This window comes from Anomaloglossus baeobatrachus, chromosome 2, assembly GCF_048569485.1.
Source record: "Anomaloglossus baeobatrachus isolate aAnoBae1 chromosome 2, aAnoBae1.hap1, whole genome shotgun sequence".
Lineage (NCBI taxonomy): Eukaryota > Metazoa > Chordata > Amphibia > Anura > Aromobatidae > Anomaloglossus > Anomaloglossus baeobatrachus.
Window position 1 is genome coordinate 521,631,147 of NC_134354.1, and position 23,893 is coordinate 521,655,039.

Below are 23,893 nucleotides of genomic sequence, written 5' to 3' on the forward strand. Positions count from 1 at the left end.
ATTTTTGGCTATATACCCTCCTGGATTGTACTCAGAGGAGACAACAGCATGTCGTCTGCAAATAGCAAGGGTGCCAAAGCACAGGCTTACTTTGCAACCTGTACCTCATGTGCGGCTATACTACCGGCAGGTTCCACGGACCCTCATTGTGTGCAATGCTCGGCCCCTGTGGCACTTACTCAGCCGGAGCCTCTGCTACTGGTGGCCCAGGTGGAACCACCTGCTACCACTGTCCAGGTGACAGGGACGGAGTTTGCAGTGTTTGCTGACAAACTGTCTGAGACTATGGATAAATGGTCTGCTAGGATACTAGAAGCCTTACAGTCCAGACCGGTGACTCAGGCCCGGGCACTGTTCAATCATTGACCCCAGGCCCCCCTCAATTGGAGCTGCAGTGTGCTCCTGGGGTGACCCATGGGTCCCAGGGTGAGGTCTCTGACATGGACCGCAGTCCCAGGCCGCCTAAGCGGGGTCGCTGGGAAATTCCCTCGACTTCATCACACTGTTCAGGGTCTCAGCAGGAAGACTCTCTGGATGATGAAGAGGAGGTAGCAGATCAGGATTCTGATCCTGAGACCGCGCTTAACCTGGATACACCTGATGGTGACGCCATAGTGAATGACCTTATAGCAACCATCAATCAGGTGTTGGATATTTCTCCACCAGCTCCTACAATTGAGGAGTCAGCTTCTCAGCAGGAGAAATTCCGTTTCAGGTCTCCCAAGCGTCCATTGAGTATGTTTCTGGATCACTCTGACTTCAGAGAGGCAGTCCAGAAACACCGAGCTTGTCCAGATAAGCGTTTTTCCAAGCGCCTTAAGGATACACGTTATCCCTTCCCCCCTGACGTTGTCAAGGGCTGGGCTCAGTGTCCTAAGGTGGATCCTCCTGTCTCCAGACTGGCGGCTAGATCCATAGTTGCAGTGGAAGATGGGGCTTCATTCAAAGATGCCACTGACAGTCAGATGGAGCTCTGGTTGAAATCCATCTATGAAGCTATCGGCGCGTCTTTTGCTCCAGCATTCGCAGCCGTATGGGCACTCCAAGCTATCTCAGCTTGTCATGCGCAGATTAATGCAGTCACACGTACATCTGCTCCGCAAGTAGTGTCCTTAACCTCTCAGGCGTCGGCGTTTGCGTCCTACGCCATTAATGCGGTCCTGGACTCTACGAGCCGTACAGCGGTAGCATCCGCCAATTCGGTGGCAGTCCGCAGGGCCATGTGGTTACGTGAATGGAAGGCAGACTCCGCTTCCAAAAAGTTCTTAACCGGTTTGCCATTTTCTGGCGACCGCCTGTTTGGTGAACGATTGGATGAAATCATTAAACAATCCAAGGGAAAGGACTCTTCCTTACCCCAGTCCAAACCAAACAGACCTCAACCACGGAAGGTACAATCGAGGTTTCGGTCCTTTCGGCCCGCGGGAAGGTCTCAGTTCTCCTCGTCCAAAAGGCCTCAAAAGGATCAGAGGAACTCCGATGCATGGCGGTCTAAGTCACGTCCTAAAAAGACCGCCGGAGGAACCGCTCCCAAGGCGGCCTCCTCATGACTTTCGGCCTCCTCACACCGCATCCTCGGTCGGTGGCAGGCTTTCCCGCTTTTGCGACGCCTGGCTGCCACAGGTAAAAGACCGATGGGTGAGAGACATTCTATCCCACGGTTACAGGATAGAGCTCAGCTCTCGTCCTCCGACTCGTTTTTTCAGAACATCCCCGCCCCCCGAGAGAGCCGATGCTCTTTTTCAGGCGGTGTGCACTCTGAAGGCGGAAGGGGTGGTGATCCCTGTGCCTCTTCAGCAACAGGGTCACGGTTTTTACTCCAACTTGTTCGTGGTACCGAAAAAGGACGGATCCTTCCGTCCTGTTCTGGACCTAAAACTGCTCAACAAACACGTAAAAACCAGGCGGTTCCGGATGGAATCGCTCCGCTCCGTCATCGCCTCAATGTCCCAAGGAGATTTCCTAGCATCAATCGACATTAAAGATGCTTATCTCCACGTACCAATTGCACCAGAGCATCAGCGCTTCCTGCGTTTTGCCATAGGAGACGAACATCTTCAGTTCGTGGCACTACCTTTCGGCCTGGCGACAGCCCCACGGGTCTTCACCAAGGTCATGGCAGCAGTGGTAGCAGTCCTACACTCTCAGGGACACTCGGTGATCCCTTACTTAGACGATCTGCTTGTCAAGGCACCCACTCAAGTGGCATGCCAACACAGCCTGAACATTGCTCTGGAGACTCTCCAGAGTTTCGGGTGGATCATCAATTTTCCAAAGTCAAATCTGACACCGGCCCAATCTCTGACATATCTTGGCATGGAGTTTCATACTCTGCCAGCGATAGTGAAGCTTCCGCTGGACAAACAGCGTTCACTACAGACAGGGGTGCGATCTCTCCTTCAAGGCCAGTCACACCCTCTGAGGCGCCTCATGCACTTCCTAGGGAAGATGGTAGCAGCAATGGAGGCAGTTTCTTTTGCGCAGTTTCATCTGCGTCCACTTCAATGGGACATTCTCCGAAAATGGGACAGGAAGTCGACGTCCCTCGACAGGAAAGTCTCCCTTTCACGGGCAGCCAAGGCTTCCCTTCAGTGGTGGCTTCTCCCCACTTCTCTGTCGGGGGGGAAATCCTTTCTTCCCCCATCATGGGCTGTGGTCACGACGGACGCGAGCCTGTCAGGGTGGGGAGCGGTTTTTCTCCACCACAGGGCTCAGGGAACCTGGACTCCGACAGAGTCCTCCCTTCAGATCAATGTTCTGGAGATAAGGGCAGTGTATCTTGCCCTAAAGGCGTTCCAGCCGTGGCTGGAAGGCCAGCAAATCCGAATTCAGTCGGACAACTCCACAGCGGTGGCATACATCAACCACCAAGGGGGAACACGCAGTCGGCAAGCCTTCCAGGAAGTCCGGCGGATTCTTATGTGGGTGGAAGCCACGGCCTCCACCATATCCGCAGTTCACATCCTGGGCGTAGAAAACTGGGAAGCAGACTTTCTCAGTCGCCAGGGCATGGACGCAGGGGAATGGTCCCTTCACCCGGACGTGTTTCAGGAGATCTGTTGCCGCTGGGGGATGCCGGACGTCGACCTAATGGCGTCACGGCACAACAACAAGGTCCCAACATTCATGGCACGGTCTCAAGATCACAGAGCTCTGGCGGCAGACGCCTTAGTTCAGGATTGGTCGCAGTTTCAGCTCCCTTATGTGTTTCCTCCTCTGGCACTGTTGCCCAGAGTGTTACGCAAGATCAGGTCCGACTGTCGCCGCGCCATCCTCGTCGCTCCAGACTGGCCAAGGAGGTCGTGGTACCCAGATCTGTGGCATCTCACGGTGGGTCAACCGTGGCCACTACCAGACCGACCAGACTTGCTGTCTCAAGGGCCGTTTTTCCATCTGAATTCTGCGGCCCTCAACCTGACTGTGTGGCCATTGAGTCCTGGATCCTAGCGTCTTCAGGGTTATCTCAAGAGGTCATTGCCACTATGAGACAGGCTAGGAAACCAACGTCCGCCAAGATCTACCACAGGACGTGGAGGATATTCCTATCTTGGTGCTCTGATCAGGGTTTTTCTCCCTGGCCATTTGCCTTGCCCACTTTTCTTTCCTTCCTTCAATCAGGATTGGAAAAAGGGTTGTCGCTCGGCTCTCTTAAGGGACAAGTCTCAGCGCTCTGTGTTTTTTCAGAAGCGCCTGGCCAGACTTCCACAGGTACGCACGTTCCTGCAGGGGGTTTGTCACATAGTCCCTCCTTACAAGCGGCCGTTAGAACCCTGGGATCTGAACAGGGTACTGATGGCTCTTCAGAAACCACCTTTCGAGCCAATGAAGGATATTTCTCTTTCACGCCTTTCACAGAAAGTGGTTTTCCTAGTAGCAGTCACATCACTTCGGAGAGTGTCTGAGCTAGCAGCGCTGTCATGCAAAGCCCCTTTCCTGGTGTTTCACCAGGACAAGGTGGTTCTGCGTCCGGTTCCGGAATTTCTACCTAAGGTGGTATCCCCCTTTCATCTCAATCAGGATATCTCCTTACCCTCTTTTTGTCCTCATCCAGTTCACCAGTGTGAAAAGGATCTGCACTTGTTAGATCTGGTGAGAGCACTCAGACTCTACATTTCTCGTACGGCGCCCCTGCGCCGTTCGGATGCACTCTTTGTCCTTGTCGCTGGCCAGCGTAAAGGGTCACAGGCTTCGAAATCAACCCTGGCTCGGTGGATCAAGGAACCAATTCTTGAAGCTTATCGATCTTCTGGGCTTCCGGTTCCCTCTGGGCTGAAAGCCCATTCTACCAGAGCCGTGGGTGCGTCCTGGGCTTTGCGGCACCAGGCTACGGCTCAGCAGGTGTGTCAGGCGGCTACCTGGTCGAGCCTTCACATTTTCACGAAACACTATCAGGTGCATACCTATGCTTCGGCGGATGCCAGCCTAGGTAGGCAAGTCCTTCAGGCGGCGGTTGCCCACCTGTAGGAAAAGGCCGTGGTACGGCTCTATTACGAGGTATTATTTTACCCACCCAGGGACTGCTTTTGGACGTCCCAATTGTCTGGGTCTCCCAATGGAGCGACAAAGAAGAAGGGAATTTTGTTTACTTACCGTAAATTCCTTTTCTTCTAGCTCCAATTGGGAGACCCAGCACCCGCCCCTGTTCCCTTCGGGCTGTTGTTCTTTGTGTACACATGTTGTTCATGTTGAATGGTTTCAGTTCTCCGAAATTCCTTCGGATTGAATTTACTTTAAACCAATTTATAACTTTTACTCCTTCTTGCTTTTGCACCAAAACTGAGGAGCCCGTGATGCACGGGGGGTGTATAGGCAGAAGGGGAGGGGCTTTACACTTTTAAGTGTAATACTTTGTGTGGCCTCCGGAGGCAGAAGCTATACACCCAATTGTCTGGGTCTCCCAATTGGAGCTAGAAGAAAAGGAATTTACGGTAAGTAAACAAAATTCCCTTCTTTGTCTCACAGTCCTTGAAACAGACCATATGTTTTGGTCGAAACGTTGGACTTGTACATATACCATTTTCTGATATCCTCACAAGAATAATAAAATCATTCAAAACGAAATAGTATTTTTGGAAATCACTTTGAGTGTGCCGGATTTTCTGCATTTCTGGACTTATTTTTTCCGAGCACCTTAAGTTTCTCTTTCTTAGTGAGCCAGGCATTTCTATTATATTGATACTTGCTGGTGTCAGCTGTCATATGTAGCAATCACCTGTGGGAGTTTCACCCCTTTTGGAGGGGGGCGGTAGTCACTTATTTCCCAGTGCCATTAAAAAGCAGTGCTGAGGAGTAAGGCCCCTTAACAGCCACCATTAAGAGCTGTGTTGGCAGTCGTTAAGTGGTGGAATGCCCTACACAGGATCAGTGTTGCCCATGATAGCCAAGCCGTATTTGTAGCCATAACCTAATGGGTTTATCGAAGTTTATTAAATGGGTAAAATTGCAAAGTGCTTGAGAAAACTCTCCGTTCTCAAGATTAGAGGGATGTTTGATTCTATTGTGTACAGCTCATTGCCAAGGTTACAGGCCACTTTTGCAGTTTTATTAGAGGTGCTCAATTTGCTAGGCAAGCTTGCAAGCGCTGGTCAGATTACCTGTTCTGTAATCCTGATGATCAGTGATGAGAAAATCACTTTAATTTGTGATAAATCTGTAGCAGCGTTAAATATTACATTCATGGGGCCCGATCCATCCAGACCAGCATTGGTAACGTCGATCTTGATGAGGGGGCTTTGTGGAATCACACTTCTGATTCTTGATCAGAGGTGTCAGCTTCTTCATGAATTGAGGGTCTGCCAAGTGGCATGTATATCTCTGCGCTATTCCAAAAATCTCAGGCACTGAAGGGAGATTTGTAGCATAGGGAGAAACACAGAATTATACGAGCTGTACCGTCCCTCCCTCTGTCCCCATCCTACCACTGTTCCACCTATTTTGTTGGAGCTGGGAGAAACTGACGTGTAGACGCCAAAAGCTGCAAATGTTGGCAGCGGCGCAACACAGAGTTGCACCTAAATTTAGCATCTTTTCAAAGCTTTTATGCCACAATTCTGGTGTGAAAGCTGATGAATGGGGGCCTTCATTTTTCTAGACAGTTTGATTTCAAATTATGCATTTATAATATTGCTACTGTAATACGCTTCAGATGTTTCCGATGCTTATTCACACGGGAATGTATTATGATTTCTGGTCGCAACACTGAACCAAAGATCTTGCTAAGTATCCTATTCACACTGCATAAAAAGAATGCACAGATTTAAGCTGTATTCTCTTGACCTAGTGCTACTACTTTGTGGTTTCTAATCTGAATCTAATGTGAGCTCAGTGTTTTTCTTACATTCTCTGCTTAAAAGAGATGAGAAATCTTCCAATAGGCCCTCTGTTACATCTAGCGTCCTTGTCCGGCTCACCATGAGCGAGAGACTCGCACACAGCGTCGGTCTGGCGTGCCAGGGTAGCAAGGAAACCCCCGGTAGGCCCTGACCTTGACTCCACACTAAGCTGTCCCCGGCAGCCTGCAGGGGCCCCCGCCGGGTGTATTAAAATCACCTGCGGCCGCCGCAGGTGATGACACTGTATGCTTTGCAAGCAGAAGTCAGATTATGACAGCGCCAGTAGCTACACGGGGGGCAGAGAGGGCGGTCCTGACCTGGAGGGGAGCACCGGACTTTATGAGCTGCAGCGCGGCAGGGGCAGATCATAAGCTGCTTCCCAAAAGAAGAAACTGCATCTAGTGCTAGGACCTGCGATGATTCATGCCCATGCGACCATGTGGGAGGAGCCAGGCAGGAGATGGCGAGCAGACCGAGGAAGATGTGGTAATGAGGATGTGGGGAGCTTGGGAGGAGGGTGGGTGAGTGGCATATGGGGTGTCCACACTGTGACAGAGTGATACAGGGTGTGTGGGAAATGGGGTTTCAGTGTGTTTGAGATAGGGGTAATTTGGAGTACAGCCTGGCCGTGTAAGATATGCAGGACATGAGGGTGCGTAGTGTGTGTGATTTGGGGGGGTGCTGGGTGTGTGTGATTTGGGGGGTGCAGGGTGTGTGCACTAGTCCCTGCTATGTGACGTGCGTGAAATCCACACAGTAACCATATATCAGTAGGGATTAGGGAAAGAGGGATAGCAGCAGTCGAGCATGGGATGGGATTGGGAAAGCTGGGTGCTGAGCTGAGAGAGGTTCTTTTCCTCATCACCCAGCTTTGCTATGTTCTGATATCCATCTTGTCCTCATCTTTCCCATTCTCTGATATCATGCGAAAGCTGGGTGCTGAAGACAAGATGGCGATCAGAACATAGAAAAGCTGGGTGCTGAGTAAAAGAACAGAGTAATTATCCTGTATCCCAAGTATCTTATCCTGTACAGAGTATCAAGCGTCATTATCCTATACCCCCAGTGTCAGTGTCATTATACCGTTCCCCCAGTGTCTGTGTCGTCATCCCGTACCCCCAGTGTCTGTGTCGTCATCCCGTATCCCCAGTGGCAGTATTTTAGGCTATATGTAATTACTCTTTAGGCGGCCTCTATATTTGGTGATAGTACAGGAGGGGCCTCAGTATAAATACTGTATATGTAAAAAAAAAATACATGATCTGCCTATAGAGCAGTATTGTCAGAATACACAGGAGTAGTAAAGGGTTTATCCAACATGAAACGCTAATGTGGAAACCATAGTGCGGCTTTTCTAGGCCTCTGTCCCCACAGAATGACTGTCCACATCCAGTACAGACACTGGGGGCCGATCATTGCCTGATAATTATGTAATGTGTGACGGTGGAAAGAAGAGAATTCACCAGTCTCCAAAAGGAAGAGTATTGGGTGGTAATGCTGCACACCTCCACATACTGACTCTATAGGGATTCCCTATACGGGTGTATATGTGGCGGCATCGGTGGATTAATTTTAGTAATCTTTTCCATGTGAAGATGCTGGATAACATTTTGCTTCTCTTTGAATATATTTTGGCTGATGGACTCGGTGGCTTTCCAAGGACAAGGAACGTCCGTGTGTAAGAAAAACTGCGACTGACTGTAAATAACAGATTCCATTATTATCTACAATAAATAAGATGCTACAAGAAATCCTGTGCTATCTGCAGGCACAGGACAGGGCTCTTCTGCGCACTGTTTAGTTTGCTAAAAGGTGCATGATATACTGAGAGAAATCGAAAATTATCAAGTAATAAAAACGTTTAAGTTAGCCATAGTGTGGGCCCCTAGAGGCAATTTCCCTGGTAGGCCCCTCACACCCCAGTCCGACCCGGCTCGCACACAGAAACTAATGGTGGCTGATGAGTGTCACGTACTAGTAGAAAGGCAGAGCTTTCAGTTTAGTTTCTCATAAAATAAAACCAAATTGCCTGAGTTTTTGTTTGGTTTTTTTATAAAATACTTTTCTCTAATGCATTTCTCTGAAGCAACACTTTGTGTAATCTGTGTAAGCTGCTGGTATTTTGTAGTATTCCTGTAAAAACCACACAGTCTTAGAAGTGTGTGTGTGTGTGTGTGTGTGTGTGTGTGTGTGTGTGTGTGTGTGTATTGATGGAGCATGTAAATGTAAACCCAACTTTTTTTTTTTTATTTATTTTTTTATAATGTATTCCAGTCAGTCCCCTGAGGATGATCTGACAATGCCATCTCTTGGCCTTATGGCAAACTTGTGCAGAAACAATCTGTCAGTGCAGTCTCATGTTAAGTCATTGGTAAGTGAAACTATAAATAATTTCTACATTATTCTCCATTAGCTTTTTATTATACTGTCTCGTTTCATATATATTTCTTTGTCGCTCCATTGGGAGACCCAGACAATTGGGTGTATAGCTTCTGCCTCCGGAGGCCACACAAAGTATTACACTTTAAAAAGTGTAACCCCTCCCCTCTGCCTATACACCCTCCCGTGCATCACGGGCCCATCAGTTTTATGCTTTGTGTTGAAGGAGGCACACATTCACGCAAGCTCCACATTTTAGTCAGCAGCAGCTGCTGATTGTATCGGATGGAAGAAAAGAGCGCCCCCCACGGGGCACCCGGCATGCTCCCTTCTCACCCCACTAAGTCGGCGGTGCTGTCAAGGTTGAGGTACCCATTGCGGGTACAAAGGCTGGAGCCACATGCCGTTTTCCTTCCCAATCCCTTAGAGGCTCTGGGAGAAGTGGGATCCTAACCGGTCACCTTTCACTGGGACCGGGCTCCCTCCGCAGCCCCTGGGGGAATCTGACGGACAGGAGACTGGGTATCATCAGGGACAGGCCCTGCATCTAAAAGGTACTCTGTGTCCCCTTGGGGACGGTGCATGGAGCGCCTGTGTTACAGACGCTGCAGCGGCTGCTGTTTTACTGTGACGACCGGGACTACCGCGCTGACCGCGCCTGTTCGCCGGCCGCGTTATTAAATTTAGTCCCCGGCTTCTGCGGCCTAGTACCATAACTCCCGCCCCCGGGCCTGCCAGTCAGGGGTAAGGGCGGGACGGCCGACTGGACGTCGGCAGTGAGGGCTGGAGCATACTTAGGTGTTCTCCTCCCCCCTCACTGAGCACTGTGGGGCACCAGATTCCCGCACTTTATTAGTCACCGCCCACGGCTCCCTCCTCCCCTGAGAACTCTGGCAGCCATTGTTACAATCACTTCTGCCGGTGGAGGATTTCAGAACAAGCTCTACAGCTCTGGGAGGCCCAGGCAGGGAATCTGGTGGACACACAACCGCTTTGGGCGGTCGGTAAGCCACACCGGTTACCAGGTGCTGGCCCCCCTAGGGTGCCGAAGTGTGTATGTATGTATGTATGTATGTATGTATGTATATGTATGTATATGTATATATATATATATATATATATATATATATATATATATATATATATATATATATATATATATATATATATATATATAATATATATATATATTATATATATATATAAAATACATTTTCTCTGTTCGGCCGCATTATTTTGCTTTTGGCTATATACCCTCACTGATCACTCTCAGAGGAGACAACAGCATGTCGTCCGCAAAGAGCAGGCTTATTTTGCAACCTGTATCTCTTGTGCGGCTATGTTACCTGCAGGTTCCACCTACCCTCACTGTGTGCAATGCTCGGCCCCTGTGGCACTCACTCAGCCGGAGCCTCGGGCACTGGTGGGACCCTCGGCTCAGGTAGAACCGCCGGCTTCCACTGTCCAGGTGGCAGGGACAGAGTTTGCAGTTTTGGCTGAGAAACTCTGAGTCGCTTTCACAATCCATGGCTCAGTCTATGGACAAATGGTCTGCTAAGATACTAGAAGCCTTGCAGTCCAGATCGGTAACACAGGCCCAGGGTACTGTGAGTTCATCGCCCCCAGGCCCCTCTCGGTCGGCGCAGCAAAGTGCTCCTGGGGTGACACCTAGGTCCCACGGTGAGGACTCCGACACGGACCGCAGTCCCAGACCGGCTAAGCGGGCTCGCTGGGAACCTTCCCCGACTTCATCACGCTGTTCGGGGTCTCAGCATGAGGACTCTCTGGAGGATGAAGCGGAGGTCGCAGCTCAGGGCTCTGATCCTGACGTTGCTCTCAATCTTGATACACCTGAAGGGGACGCCATAGTAAATGACCTTATAGCGTCCATCAACCAGGTGCTAGATCTTTCTCCCCCAACTCCACCTATAGAGGAGTCGGCTTCGCAGCAGGAGAAGCACCAGTTTAGGTTTCCCAAACGTACACGGAGTGCGTTTTTCGATCACTCTAACTTCAGAGATGCTGTCCAGAAGCACAGAGCATTTCCGGACAAGCGCTTTACTAAGCGCCTTAATGACACACGTTACCCCTTCCCCCCTGACGTAGTTAAGGGTTGGGCTCAGTGTCCCAAGGTGGATCCTCCAGTCTCTAGACTGGCGGCTAGATCCGTAGTATCAGTGGCAGATGGTTCATCGCTCAAGGATGCCACTGACAGGCAAATAGAGCTCCTGATGAAATCCATCTATGAAGCCATAGGCGCGTCTTTTGCTCCGGCCTTTGCAGCCGTGTGGGCACTCCAAGCTATCTCAGCTTGTCTGTCTGAGATTAATGCGGTCACACGTACCTCTGCTCCGCAAGTTGTGTCTTTTGACTTCTCAGGCGTCGGCCTTTTCGTCCTACGCCATGAACGCCGTCCTGGACTCTGCGAGCCGTACAGCGGTAGCGTCCGCCAATTCGGTGGCAGTCCGCAGGGCCATGTGGCTACGCGAATGGAAGGCAGACTCTGCTTCCAAGAAGTTCTTAACCGGTTTGCCATTTTCTGGCGACCGTTTGTTTGGCGAGCAATTGGACGAAATTATTAAACAATCCAAGGGAAAGGACTCGTCCTTACCCCAGTCCAAACCAAACAGACCTCAGCAACGAAAAATACAACCGAGGTTTCGGTCCTTTCGGCCCTCAGCCAGGTCCCATTCCTCCACGTCCAACAGGTCAGAGAAGGGCCAGAGGAACTCTTCTGCATGGCGGTCTAAGTCACGTCCTACAAAGACCGCCGGAGGAACCGCCTCCAAGGCGGCCTCCTCATGACTTTCGGCCTCCCCAAACCGCATCCTCGGTCGGTGGCAGGCTCTCCCGCTTTTGCGACGCCTGGTGGCCACATGTCCAAGACCGATGGGTGAGAGACATTCTGTCTCACGGTTACAGGATAGAGCTCAGTTCTCGTCCTCCGACTCGTTTCTTCAGAACATCTCCGCCCCCCGAGCGAGCCGATGCACTTTTTCAGGCGGTGAACACTCTGAAGGCAGAAGGAGTTGTGATCCCCGTTCCCCTTCAAGAACGTGGTCGCGGTTTTTACTCCAACTTGTTCGTGGTGCCAAAAAAGGATGGATCATTCCGTCCCGTTCTGGACCTCAAACTGCTCAACAGACACGTGAGAACCAGACGGTTCCGGATGGAATCTCTCCGCTCTGTCATCGCCTCGATGTCCCAAGGAGACTTCCTAGCATCAATCGACATCAGAGATGCTTATCTCCATGTGCCGATTGCACCAGAGCATCAACGCTTCCTGCGTTTCGCCATCGGGGACGAACACCTTCAGTTCGTGGCACTGCCTTTCGGCCTGGCGACAGCCCCACGGGTCTTCACCAAGGTCATGGCAGCAGTGGTGGCGGTCCTACACTCTCAGGGCCACTCGGTGATCTCTTACTTAGACGATCTCCTAGTCAAGGCACCCTCCCGGGTGGCATGTCAACACAGCCTGACCATTGCTCTGGAGACTCTCCAGAGGTTCGGGTGGATCATCAATTTCCCAAAGTCAAAATTGACACCGACCCAATCACTGACTTACCTCGGGATGGAGTTTCATACTCTCTCAGCGATAGTGAAGCTTCCGCTGGACAAACAGCTTTCGCTGCAGACAGGGGTGCACTCTCTCCTTCGGGCCCAGTCACACCCCTTGAGGCGCCTCATGCACTTCCTAGGGAAGATGGTGGCAGCAATGGAGGCAGTTCCCTTTGCGCAGTTTCATCTGCGTCCACTTCAATGGGACATTCTCCGCAAATGGGACAGGAGGTCGACGTCCCTAGACAGGAACGTCTTTCACTGGCAGCCAAAACCTCTCTTCAGTGGTGGCTTCTTCCCACTTCTTTGTCGAAGGGAAAATCCTTCCTGCCCCCATCCTGGGCTGTGGTCACGACGGACGCGAGTCTGTCAGGGTGGGGAGCGGTCTTCCTCCACCACAGGGCTCAGGGAACCTGGACTCCGACAGAGTCCTCCCTTCAGATCAATGTTCTGGAGATAAGGGCAGTGTATCTAGCCCTAAAGGCGTTCCAGCGGTGGCTGGAGGGCAGGCAGATCCGAATACAGTCGGACAACGCCACGGCGGTCGCGTACATCAACCACCAGGGCGGCACACGCAGTCGTCAAGCCTTCCAAGAAGTTCGGCGGATTCTGCTGTGGGCGGAAGCCACAGCCTCCACCATCTCCGCAGTTCACATCCCGGGCGTAGAAAACTGGGAAGCAGACTTTCTCAGTCGCCAGGGCATGGACGCAGGGGAATGGTCTCTTCACCCGGACGTGTTTCAAGAGATCTGTTGCCGCTGGGGAACGCCGGACGTCGACCTCATGGCGTCTCGGCACAACAACAAAGTCCTGGCATTCATGGCACGGTCTCAAGATCACAGAGCTCTGGCGGCGGACGCATTAGTTCAGGATTGGTCGCAGTTTCGACTGCCTTATGTATTTCCTCCTCTGGCACTGCTGCCCAGAGTGTTACGCAAGATCAGGTCCGACTGCCGCCGTGCCATCCTCGTCGCTCCAGACTGGCCGAGGCGGTCCTGGTACCCGGATCTGTGGCATCTCACGGTGGGTCAACCGTGGGCACTCCCAGACCGACCAGACTTGCTGTCTCAAGGGCCATTTTTCCATCTGAATTCTGCGGCCCTCAACCTGACTGTGTGGCCATTGAGTCCTGGCTCCTAGCGTCCTCAGGGTTATCTCAAGATGTCATTGCCACCATGAGACAGGCCAGGAAACCAACGTCCACCAAGATCTATCACAGGGCTTGGAGGATCTTCTTATCCTGGTGCGCTGATCAGGGTTTTACCCCCTGGCCGTTTGCCTTACCCACTTTTCTTTCTTTCCTTCAATCCGGAATGGACAAGGGTTTGTGTCTCGGCTCTCTCAAGGGACAAGTATCGGCGCTTTCCGTGTTTTTTTCAAAAGCGTCTAGCCAGGCTTCCGCAGGTCCGCACGTTCCTGCAGGGAGTTTGCCACATAGTCCCACCTTACAAGCGTCCACTGGAACCCTGGGATCTTAACAGGGTGCTAACGGCTCTTCAGAAACCACCTTTCGAGCCGATGCGGGATGTCTCTCTATCACGCCTTTCGCAGAAGGTGGCCTTCCTAGTGGCAGTCACATCACTTCGGAGAGTGTCTGAGCTAGCAGCGCTGTCATGCAAAGCCCCCTTCCTGGTGTTTCACCAGGATAAGGTGGTTCTGCGTCCGGTCCCGGAATTTCTCCCTAAGGTGGTATCCCCTTTTCATCTCAATCAGGATATATCCTTACCTTCTTTTTGCCCTCATCCAGTTCACCAATGTGAAAAGGATTTGCACTTGTTAGATCTGGTGAGAGCACTCCGGCTCTACATTTCTCGCACGGCGCCCCTGCGCCGTTTTGATGCGCTCTTTGTCCTTGTCGCTGGCCAGCGTAAGGGGTCGCAGGCTTCCAAGTCAACCTTGGCTCGGTGGATCAAGGAACCGATTCTTGAAGCCTACCGTTCTTCTGGGCTTCCGATTCCTTCAGGGCTGAAAGCCCATTCTACCAGAGCCGTCGGTGCATCCTGGGCATTGCGGCACCAGGCTACGGCTCAGCAGGTGTGTCAGGCGGCTACCTGGTCGAGTCTGCACACTTTCACGAAACACTATCAGGTGCATGCCTATGCTTCGGCAGATGCCAGCCTAGGTAGGCGAGTCCTTCAGGCGGCGGTTGCCCACCTGTAAGAGGGGGCCGTTTTCGGCTCTTTTTATCGAGGTATTCTTTTACCCACCCAGGGACTGCTTTTGGACGTCCCAATTGTCTGGGTCTCCCAATGGAGCGACAAAGAAGAAGGGAATTTTGTTTACTTACCGTAAATTCCTTTTCTTCTAGCTCCTATTGGGAGACCCAGCACCCGCCCCTGTTCCCTTCGGGCTGTTGTTCTTTTGTGTACACATGTTGTTCATGTTGAATTGTTCTTTTGGTTCATGGTTTCAGTTCTCCGAACATCCTTCGGATTGAATTTACCTTAGACCAATTTATAAGTTTCCTCCTTCCTGCTTTGGCACCAAAACTGATGGGCCCGTGATGCACGGGAGGGTGTATAGGCAGAGGGGAGGGGTTACACTTTTTAAAGTGTAATACTTTGTGTGGCCTCCGGAGGCAGAAGCTATACACCCAATTGTCTGGGTCTCCCAATAGGAGCTAGAAGAAAAGGAATTTACGGTAAGTAAACAAAATTCCCTTCTTTAATCAGTTGTGATAATATTGGTTTCATATGTATATACATGTTCATTATTCCTTTCAACACATGATTACTACATTATGTATTTATTTGTATATATCTGTAAACATTCACCTATAAACAGCCCCTTTAAATTCTCAAGAATTGATTCCCATCTAAAACATATATTACCTACAATAATGATACAGGAATCTAGATTGCTTTCAAAAAGTGAAAAAATCTTTTTATTCATAAGCAAAGTGCATAGTCATTTTAATTAATTACATTTAACAATAGGACAACAGTTTAGTGAACAATGGGGGAAGGATAGTATAGCCGCACTAAAATTCATAAGGTGGCGATCCCCGAGCAGACGGTGACCAACAATAGTATATTTATTCATTAGACACCGGCACTGACTAAATTACAAGAAATTGCAAAGAAGATGATGTCTGAAGAAATGTGCAAACATGCCTGAATATCTCCATGCACAGATGCTCGCAACCTACTTTAGTCCAGATACTAGGAAAGTATATATTTAGACTGTGAGTATAATAACCATAGGTTTCATGAGAGCTGCAAATGAATACCATTCAATACATGTGCAAATAGTATTCAAGGTATTATTAACATAATGCTATCATATATAAATAAATCAAGGCCACACATAGATACCTATCAGATATTTGTAGTATACTAAGTAAACAAGTTATGACCTTCAATGCACTTGCAATACTAGTATTTTAGTCTATACCTGAAGTCATATCTTTCAATAGTTTGAAAGTCACCACGTGGTCGGAGACCGTCACCAGAGAATCTACCTCTACGCGCGTTTCACCGCTCTGGTTTCGTCAGGAGGCGGTGAAACGCGCGTAGAGGTAAAGGACAGAACATCCACTCTCTTGGTCAGGGCTCAATCTACCCATGCAGTAGAGAATTCCTGGGCCGTTCGTCATCAGGCTCCATTTTTTGCAGCTCTGGAAGGCTGCAACTTGGTCCTCTGTTCATACCTTTTCCAAGTTCTACAGCGTCCACACCTGCTCACTAGTCAGGGCTAGTCCAGGATCAGCCAGCGCCTAGGTACATGATCGCACACGGGGGAAGGACCTGCTTTGAGACCATGGCAACTCAGGGATCAGCCACAGGCGAGTTAGGTGATGACCACTCTCCCTATTGTCAGGACCTTCCTTTACATCTTGCCTGGTTTACCCCTTGTCTTGACCTGCACGCCGTGCATGTTCCTGCTCTTGTCTGTGCTTATTTTGAACCAGCCTAAAATATTTATTTCTGTTGCTTCTGCTACTTCTTTATCACTAATTGATAAGCTAGGTTCCAGTTGGTGTGTGTAACCTCCTGAGGAGTGGGGTTCTTTTTACCAAATGTCAGCCTTCTTGTTACTGCAGCATAGACCCATGGTTTCCTGTGTCCAAGAAACAGATTTTACAGTGCGGAGTCAAAATCTTTTTTTTTTTTCTAATGTCAGGTTATTGGATTTTGTTTTAAAATATTGGTTTTATCATTTACGGTTTGTCACTTCTGAATAAATTAAATTTTTCATGTTAGTGTGCACATTGTTACTGTATTGCTTTTCTCCTATCTGGTTGAATTATCTCTTTACTGATGTAGCACCCATGCTATCTTTTTGACTGTATTTTTATTGATATTGAAATTTCTACATATCCTCACCTGGGGGATTGTAATATATTCCGCTCCGCTATATGTAAAGAATGCCTAATGTCTGACTCTCATAACTGCATATGTCATCCAAGCAAAACTGACATATAAATGTGTGGGATTTTTATTTTAATTGCTTATACTGTGCATGTGATAAAAATAATAATAAAATCTGCTACCTGATCAATACTAAAGTAAGATCTTATTCACAGTTTGTTTGTTTGTTTTTTTTTCTCTCCCACGAAAAAAATATTTTGTAATCAGTGGGTAGCATCTGCTCTAGATTTTTTTTCTCTGACGCCTCATTGGGGGACACAGGACCATGGGTGTTATGCTGCTTATCCATAGGAGGACACTAAGTAGATGCAAAGATGTTAGCTCCTCCCCTGCAGTATACACCCCCTGGCCCAGCCAGGCTACTTCAGTTTTAGCTTAGTGTCTATAGGAGGCACATCTCTGCAGACTACTGCAGCAAGAATTTTTTGTTTTTAGAGGGCGACTGTTCCTTTGGGGACTGATTTCCCAAAACCATCAACAGGCGGGAACGCTGAGTATCGCCTCCCTGTACCCCCTCCTGCGACGCTAGATCCTGGGCTGTTACTCACTGGACGACAGGTCTCATGGCACTGATTTTCCAGAGCCCAGCGCTGATGAAAACTTCCTCAGCCCCTCTTGCAGGCTCTGAGTTAATACACGTTCTGCACCAAGTGTGACCAGGCATCAGACTGCCATCTCCATCAGACTGCCATCTCCACAGGAGCTGAGGTGAGATCATTCCGATTTTTTTCCAGAGCAGAGAGCAGATGAAAACTTCCTCACTCCCTCTGGCAGGGTCTGAGTTGATACAAGTTCTGCCAGCAGGCGTCAGAATCTGCACACTGGCTCCCTGACAGGAAATTGGAGCAAAGGTCACACTGACTGGATGCACATGGGCTGTGATTGCAGACTCCTGCATAGCATTCCACCTGTGGCGGGGGGAGGGGAGAGCTCCAAGGACTCAGTGCAGCCGCAGCTGTGGTAGACTTAGGGGTATAGCGCAGGTACCTGCGGAAAAGAAGTGACATGCACATTTTCTCGAGAAATTTTCTCAAGAAAATCTTCACAAAGAATTTTCTTGAGAAAAAAAACGCAGCGTGCGCACAGCTATTTTTTTTCCCCATAGGTTTTGCTGGGAAATGTCTGCAGAAAGATTTCTCCAGAAATTTCCGCAGCAAAACCGCGGGTAAATCCGCGGGTAAATCGGCCTAGTGCGCACATAGCCTTATAGATGTTTTTCTGTCCACCATTGTTGTGCAGGGCTGGAGGAGGGAAGGGGAGTCCCTTCCCACCATTTTATTTATGTATTTTTTTTTTAGATTTTCTCATGCCTTCTTGTCAGAGCTAAGCCCCGTCCCCTCCTTCCCACAGGAATTGTGACACAGGAGGAGGGGGGGAAGGGCTATCAGTGTTCTGGGTGAGTTATAGCCTCACTTGCATATTAGCTATGCAGAGCATTGCTCCCTCATTAGAATCAGTTTGTGGCTCATCAGCCAGGGGCTGCAGTCACATGTTTTATGCCCTGCACAACTACAGTAACAGCTATAAGACGCTGAGCTACTAGGGGATGATAGCACCTCTTCCTTCTGTGAGTCCGGTGCCCCTGTAGCTTACCCCCCCCCCCCCCCCCGCCACCACCGCAGCAACCGCTGCCAGCCCAGAGCCTACGGCTCCCAGTTCCCCGGAATGGGCACAGTTCCCAGAACCTGGTGCTAGCTATGCAACATCGTCCTCACACCCCTCGGGGCCCCTGGACAGAACGCAGCCTGATGACACCTCTATAGAGGGTCCTTCTGATAAGAATCAGCCCTCTGCTTCACCGGTTGCAGATCAGAAAAAGGGCATGACCCCCATGGTTCTCCCTCTGGGGTACACAGATGGGGTTCTCCCACATGTTCTGTGGTCTCTGAGGAGCCGGTGGAAGGGGAATGATGTTTGTACCGGGATGATTCCTTGGTTTCAACCTCCCCTAGCGATCAAGCTGCGATGGACTTATTGCAGCAATCAACCAAAACTCTGCATGTGGAAGATCTCCCATCCACTATTACTGACCCTGTGGTCTTCTTTTAAAAGGGTGAAGAAACCTCAAAAAAAAAAGGGATTTTAACGCCGCTTCGGTATCCATAAACTCATGGAGTCCCGGTACCCCTTTGGCTTAGCTGTCTCTAAGGGCTGATCCGGCCTCGGTGGACCCTCACCCGGATTCCGCCTGCCTGAAGGACCACTCCTGTGTTTTACTTGATGGATCCTCCTTCAAGGACCGGACAGACAGACAAGTGGAGCAGCTCGATCGCTCTGCCTCGAGGCCGCGGGTCCCTCTCCCCTTCCGTGTGGGTCGCACAGGCACCAGGACTACCAGTTTCACTCAGACCCTCACAGATATAACAGTTCACATTGCTGCAGCGGCAGAGTACCTCATACAGGCCTCCCTCGGCGCTGCTACCTTCGCAGTTATTGCCGCCTCAAATACCATAGCCATCCGTAAGGCCCTCTGGTTCCGATAATGGAGAGCGGACTCGGTCTCTAAGAAGCCTCTCACAGTACTCCTTTCCAGACCGATGGTTTGCCGATCATCTGGACAGGCTTTTTTTTTTTTTTTTGTCTGACGCCACGGGAGGAAAAGAGTACCTCCCTCCCCCAACTCTAGCCCAGGATGTTTTTTACTAGACACGCAGGGCCCGACCTTCTCAGCCCTCCTCGAGTCCACCTCGTCCTGGCAGTCTAGACAAAGACCGAGGAGTCTTGTCCTCCATCTGGGCCGCCGCCTCAGACCACAAATGGGTGTGATACCTTGTGTCTTCTGGTTACCACATTGAATTCTGGACCCGATCCCCTGGTCAGTCTTTTCTCTCAAACCCCCCCCCCCCCCCAAAGGCTCCAAAACACCACGAGGCCTTCTCCTCAGCAATCCACTCCCTCCAAACGGCGGGGGCGATGGTACCTGTTCCGGACGGCGAGAGGTTCAAGGCCTTCTATTCCAACCTCTTGTGGTCCTCAAAAAAGGATGGGTCAGTTCGTCCCATCCTGGACCTCTAACACCTGAGCAAACATGTGCACGTAAGGAGATTCAGAATGGACTTCCTAGGGTCCATTATTACCTTTATGGTCGAAGGAGAATTCCTTGCCTCCCTACCTAACAGACACTCGTACCTGCACATACCCATCGCTCCAGCTCACCAAAAGTTCCTCCGCTTCGCGGTTCAGGACTTTTTTTTTTTCATTTGTGGCCCTACCCTCGGCTCTGCCACAGCACCAAGGGTCTTAACTAAGGTTATAGTGGTCGCCATGAGTGCCCTTCATGCCAGGAGAGTGGCTGTTCTGCCTTGCTTGGATGACCTCCTCATCAAGCGCTCAACCAGCGTGCAGATCTCTGTGGGCACCCTATCCCGCTTAGGGCGGCTTCTGACTCCAGTCAAATCATCCCCGGCCCCGTCAAAATCAGTCACCTCCCTGGCCATGTCCCTGGACACTCTTCGGGGCTTGATATTTTCCCCTCAAGACAAGGCGACTGCTCTACAACAAGCGGTACACTGCCCTCTACGTACTCCTCTCACTCCATACGATTCAGTATGAGTGTGCTAGGTAGGATAGCGGCAGCTATAGAGGCAGTGCTGCTCGCTTAGCCACACCACCGCCCACTGCAGCTTGCGCTTCTAGCTGCCTGGGACAAGAGCCCCTTTTCCTTTGACGAACTTTTCACCTGACACCTTCAGTCAGGTACTTAAGCAAGCATTGTTGACCTTAGGGAGATCAACATATCCACTGCGGAGACACCATCACATGTTTCTCAACGCAGGGATTCTAGAGCAATGCCCCCTGGGAAGTATGCAAATAAGAAAGCTGCGGAGACACCATCACTTGTTTCTCAACGCTGCCAGGAAACTAGCCAGGTCTTTCACCGGGACGGAACAACCACGGGAAGGGCAGTCTCCAGTCAAGGAGACCACCTATACCAAACATGGTATCCATCCACAGACAGCCGTTTCGGGGTATTTGCCCCTCATCAGTGTGGAGTAGGAATCTGGCTAGTGGGGGCAATGCCTAGTAAAGAAACATGTGATGGTGTCTCCGCAGTGGATATGTTGATCTCCCTAAGGTCAACAATGCTTGCTTAAGTAGTCTTTTACTAGGCATTGCCCCCACTAGCCAGAGTCCTACTCCACACTGATGAGGGGCAAATACCCCGAGACGGCTGTCTGTGGATGGATACCATGTTTGGTATAGGTGGTCTCCTTGACTGGAGACTGCCCTTCCCGTGGTTGTTCCTTCCCGGTGAAGGACCTGGCTAGTTTCCTGGCAGCGTTGAGAAACGCGTGATGGTGTCTCCGCAGCTTTCTTATTTGCATACCTTCAGTCAGGTATGCGCTTTGCTGGTGGCTTCAGTCCTCTTCCATATCGAGAAGGAGTTTTTCTCCCCCAAGTGGACTGGCTACTCCTGACCACGGATGTCAGCAGATGTTTTCAGCGTTACACATACCGGGAGTAGAGAACTGGGCGGCGGACCTTCTAAGTCGCCATGGACTGGCTGCCGGAGAGTGGTTTCTCCACCCAGAAGTGTTCCCACACATCTGCGCTCACTGGAGTACACCAGACGTGGATCTAATGGCCTCAAGGTTGAACGCAAAGGTACCCGCGTTCTTAGCCAGATCACGTGATCCACAGTCCATTGGCGCGCATGCTCTAGTCTCCTGAAGTCGTTTCAGTCTGCCTTACATGTTTTTCTCCTCTGCCCCTGCTGCTGCGAGTAATCAGGAAGATCAAGGCAGAAGGAGTCCCGGTGATACTAATAGCACCGGACTAGCCCAGGTGCGCCTGGTATGCTGAATTAGTACAATTGCTCATGGCGCCTCGTAAGCATCCCAGACCTGCTGACCCAAGGGCCCATTTCCCATCAGAACTCCAGAGCCCTGAAGTTGACGGCCTGGCCATTGAGACCTGGACTTTAACAAAAGCAAGATTCTCTCCTGCAGTCATCTCCACCATGTACAGTGCCCGAAAGCCGGCCTTCATCCCGTTTTTACCACCGTACGTGAAAAACTTTCCTTTCCCAGTGCAGGGAATCTAATGTCCAACCCATGCCTCTGGCGATCCCCAGAATTCTTGATTTTTTTTTTTTTTGCAGTCAGGTTGCAAAAGGGGTTTGCCCTCAGCTCCCTTAAGGGGCAGGTTTCATCTCTCGATTATTCTATCAACACCGCCTAGCTTGCAATCCGCAAGTCAAGACTGTCCTCAAGGGTTTTGTCCCATCTAGTTTCCCTTTATAAACGGTCGCTGGACCCATCGGACCTCAATCTCGTTTTGGACGGTATCCAGAGGTCCTCTTTTGAACCTCTTAAGGAATCTTATCTTGCTCTTCTCTCCTGGAAGGTAACATTCTTAGTGGCGATTACGTCCATCAGACAAGTTTCGGAACTGGCAGCACTCTCTTGCCGCGAACCCTTTCTGATCTTTCATCAGGACAAGGTGGTTCTACGCCCCCTTCCGGATTTTCTTCCGAAGGTTACTTCCCCGTTTCATATGAACGAGGACATTGTTCTGCCTTCCTTTTGTCCACACCCAGTCCATGGGGGGGAAAGGGTTCTATATTCGCTAGACCTTGTGAGGGCTCTCAGATATTACGTACCTAGGATAGCCCCTTTAGGAACATAGACTCCTTGTTCGTCATTCTTGAAAGGTCTAAGAAAGGAGAGGCAGCTTTATAGGCAACGCTGGCTCGCTGGATTCACTCTGTGATCCAGGAGGTCTACCGCTTGCAACTCAAGCCCATTCCTAGTGGGCTGCGGACTCATTCCACGCGAGCAGTTGGCGCCTCTTGGGCCATTACGCATCAGGCTTCAGTGGAACAGAGGTGTAAGGCTGCGACCTGGTCTTGCCTACATACTGTTTCAAAGCATTACTGAGTCCATACCCAGGCTTCGGTTGAGGCGAACCTAGGTAGGAAAATTCTGCAAACGATAGTGGAGTACCTATCTCAGTAGGCGCTTTTGGCTATCTGGGACTGGTTCCTAGTCCTTGGGTTACGTTGTTTGTTTACCCACCCATGGACTGCTTTAGGACGTCCCATGGTCCTGTGTCCCCCAATGAGGCGTAAGAGAAAAACGGATTTTTGTTTACTCACCGTAAAATCGTTTTCTCTTATCCATCATTGGGGGACACAGCACCCTCCCTTTTGCCCTGTTGGGCCTTAGCTTTTTTCTGTCTCAGTACTAGTGTCTAGTCTTTTTTGTTATGAGTATTCACTCACGTTTTTTTGTTACTTGTTCTCCTACTGCTTGTGTACTAAAACTGAAGTAGCCTGGCTGGGCCAGGGGGTGTATACTGCAGGGGAGGAGCTAACATCTTTGCATCTACTTAGTGTCCTCCTATGGATAAGCAGCATAACGCCCATGGTCCTGTGTCCCCCAATGATGGCTAAGAGAAAACGATTTTACGGTGAGTACACAAAAATCCGTTTTTTTCCCCCTTTATACCATCTGGGTATAATTCTTTTCTTTTGTATGCCCCAGCTTCTCAAAGAAAGCAGTCAGTGAAAAACGCACAGTGCATGAATACAGTCTGTGTATTGTCCATTGTGGGTTTTTTTTTTTTGTTTTTTTACTGACCCCCTTGTTTTAATGGGCGAATTTTGTGTACTAAGAGAACCAGTCTACCATGTATTTTTAAAAAAACAAAAATTGTTGACCATCAGTCAGTAAAAAGGAAACTGAAATGTGAACAGTCTTATAGGTTGTTATAAGTCTGCTGCCAATGAAAAAAAAAGTGAAGGCAACAAAGACTGAGGTATGAATGGAGCTTAGAAGCCAAGGCAATAATAAACACGCTGGTGCAGTACTTACCGTATATGCTGCCACTGCTGTAGTAGGCTCTAGAACATTCTTGGCAGGTTTGAGTCGTCAGTTTACTGAAATTAAGATCCCAGTTAGTGTAATTCCCAAAAAAGCAAGTTATTCCCTATCCATAAGACAGTGTATAACTTGCTGATTGCTGGGGTTCTGACCTTTGAGAACCCCGAGGATACTGAGATCCGAGTTCTGCTTTCCCTTCTAAATGGAGCGGAGGGGTGCATGTTGTGGTTCCACTCCTATAATCTATGAGACTGCCAAGTGCAGTGCTTGGCTTTTTTCCAGCAACTCCACAGTCAATAAATGGAGCGGACCTTCACTTTATTTAGGACCACCATTCTGCTCCACTTGCGATAAGGCTGCAGAACCCCAGTCTCCAGTCAGACCTCCAGCAATCACTAAGTTGTCCCTTATCCCATTGATAGTGGATAAC

The 23,893-nt window shown here is 49.9% G+C and overlaps 1 protein-coding gene across 1 annotated transcript in view; it reads left to right on the forward strand.

The window, feature by feature from the left end:
- The window catches only part of CIP2A (cellular inhibitor of PP2A), a 112,924-nt gene that overhangs the window by 21,968 nt on the left and 67,063 nt on the right, over positions 1-23,893 (forward strand). Inside the window, exon 5 of the mRNA XM_075336572.1 lies at positions 8,607-8,703. Within this exon, the coding sequence (XP_075192687.1) occupies positions 8,607-8,703 (97 nt within the window). The remainder of the gene's footprint in view (positions 1-8,606; positions 8,704-23,893) is intronic.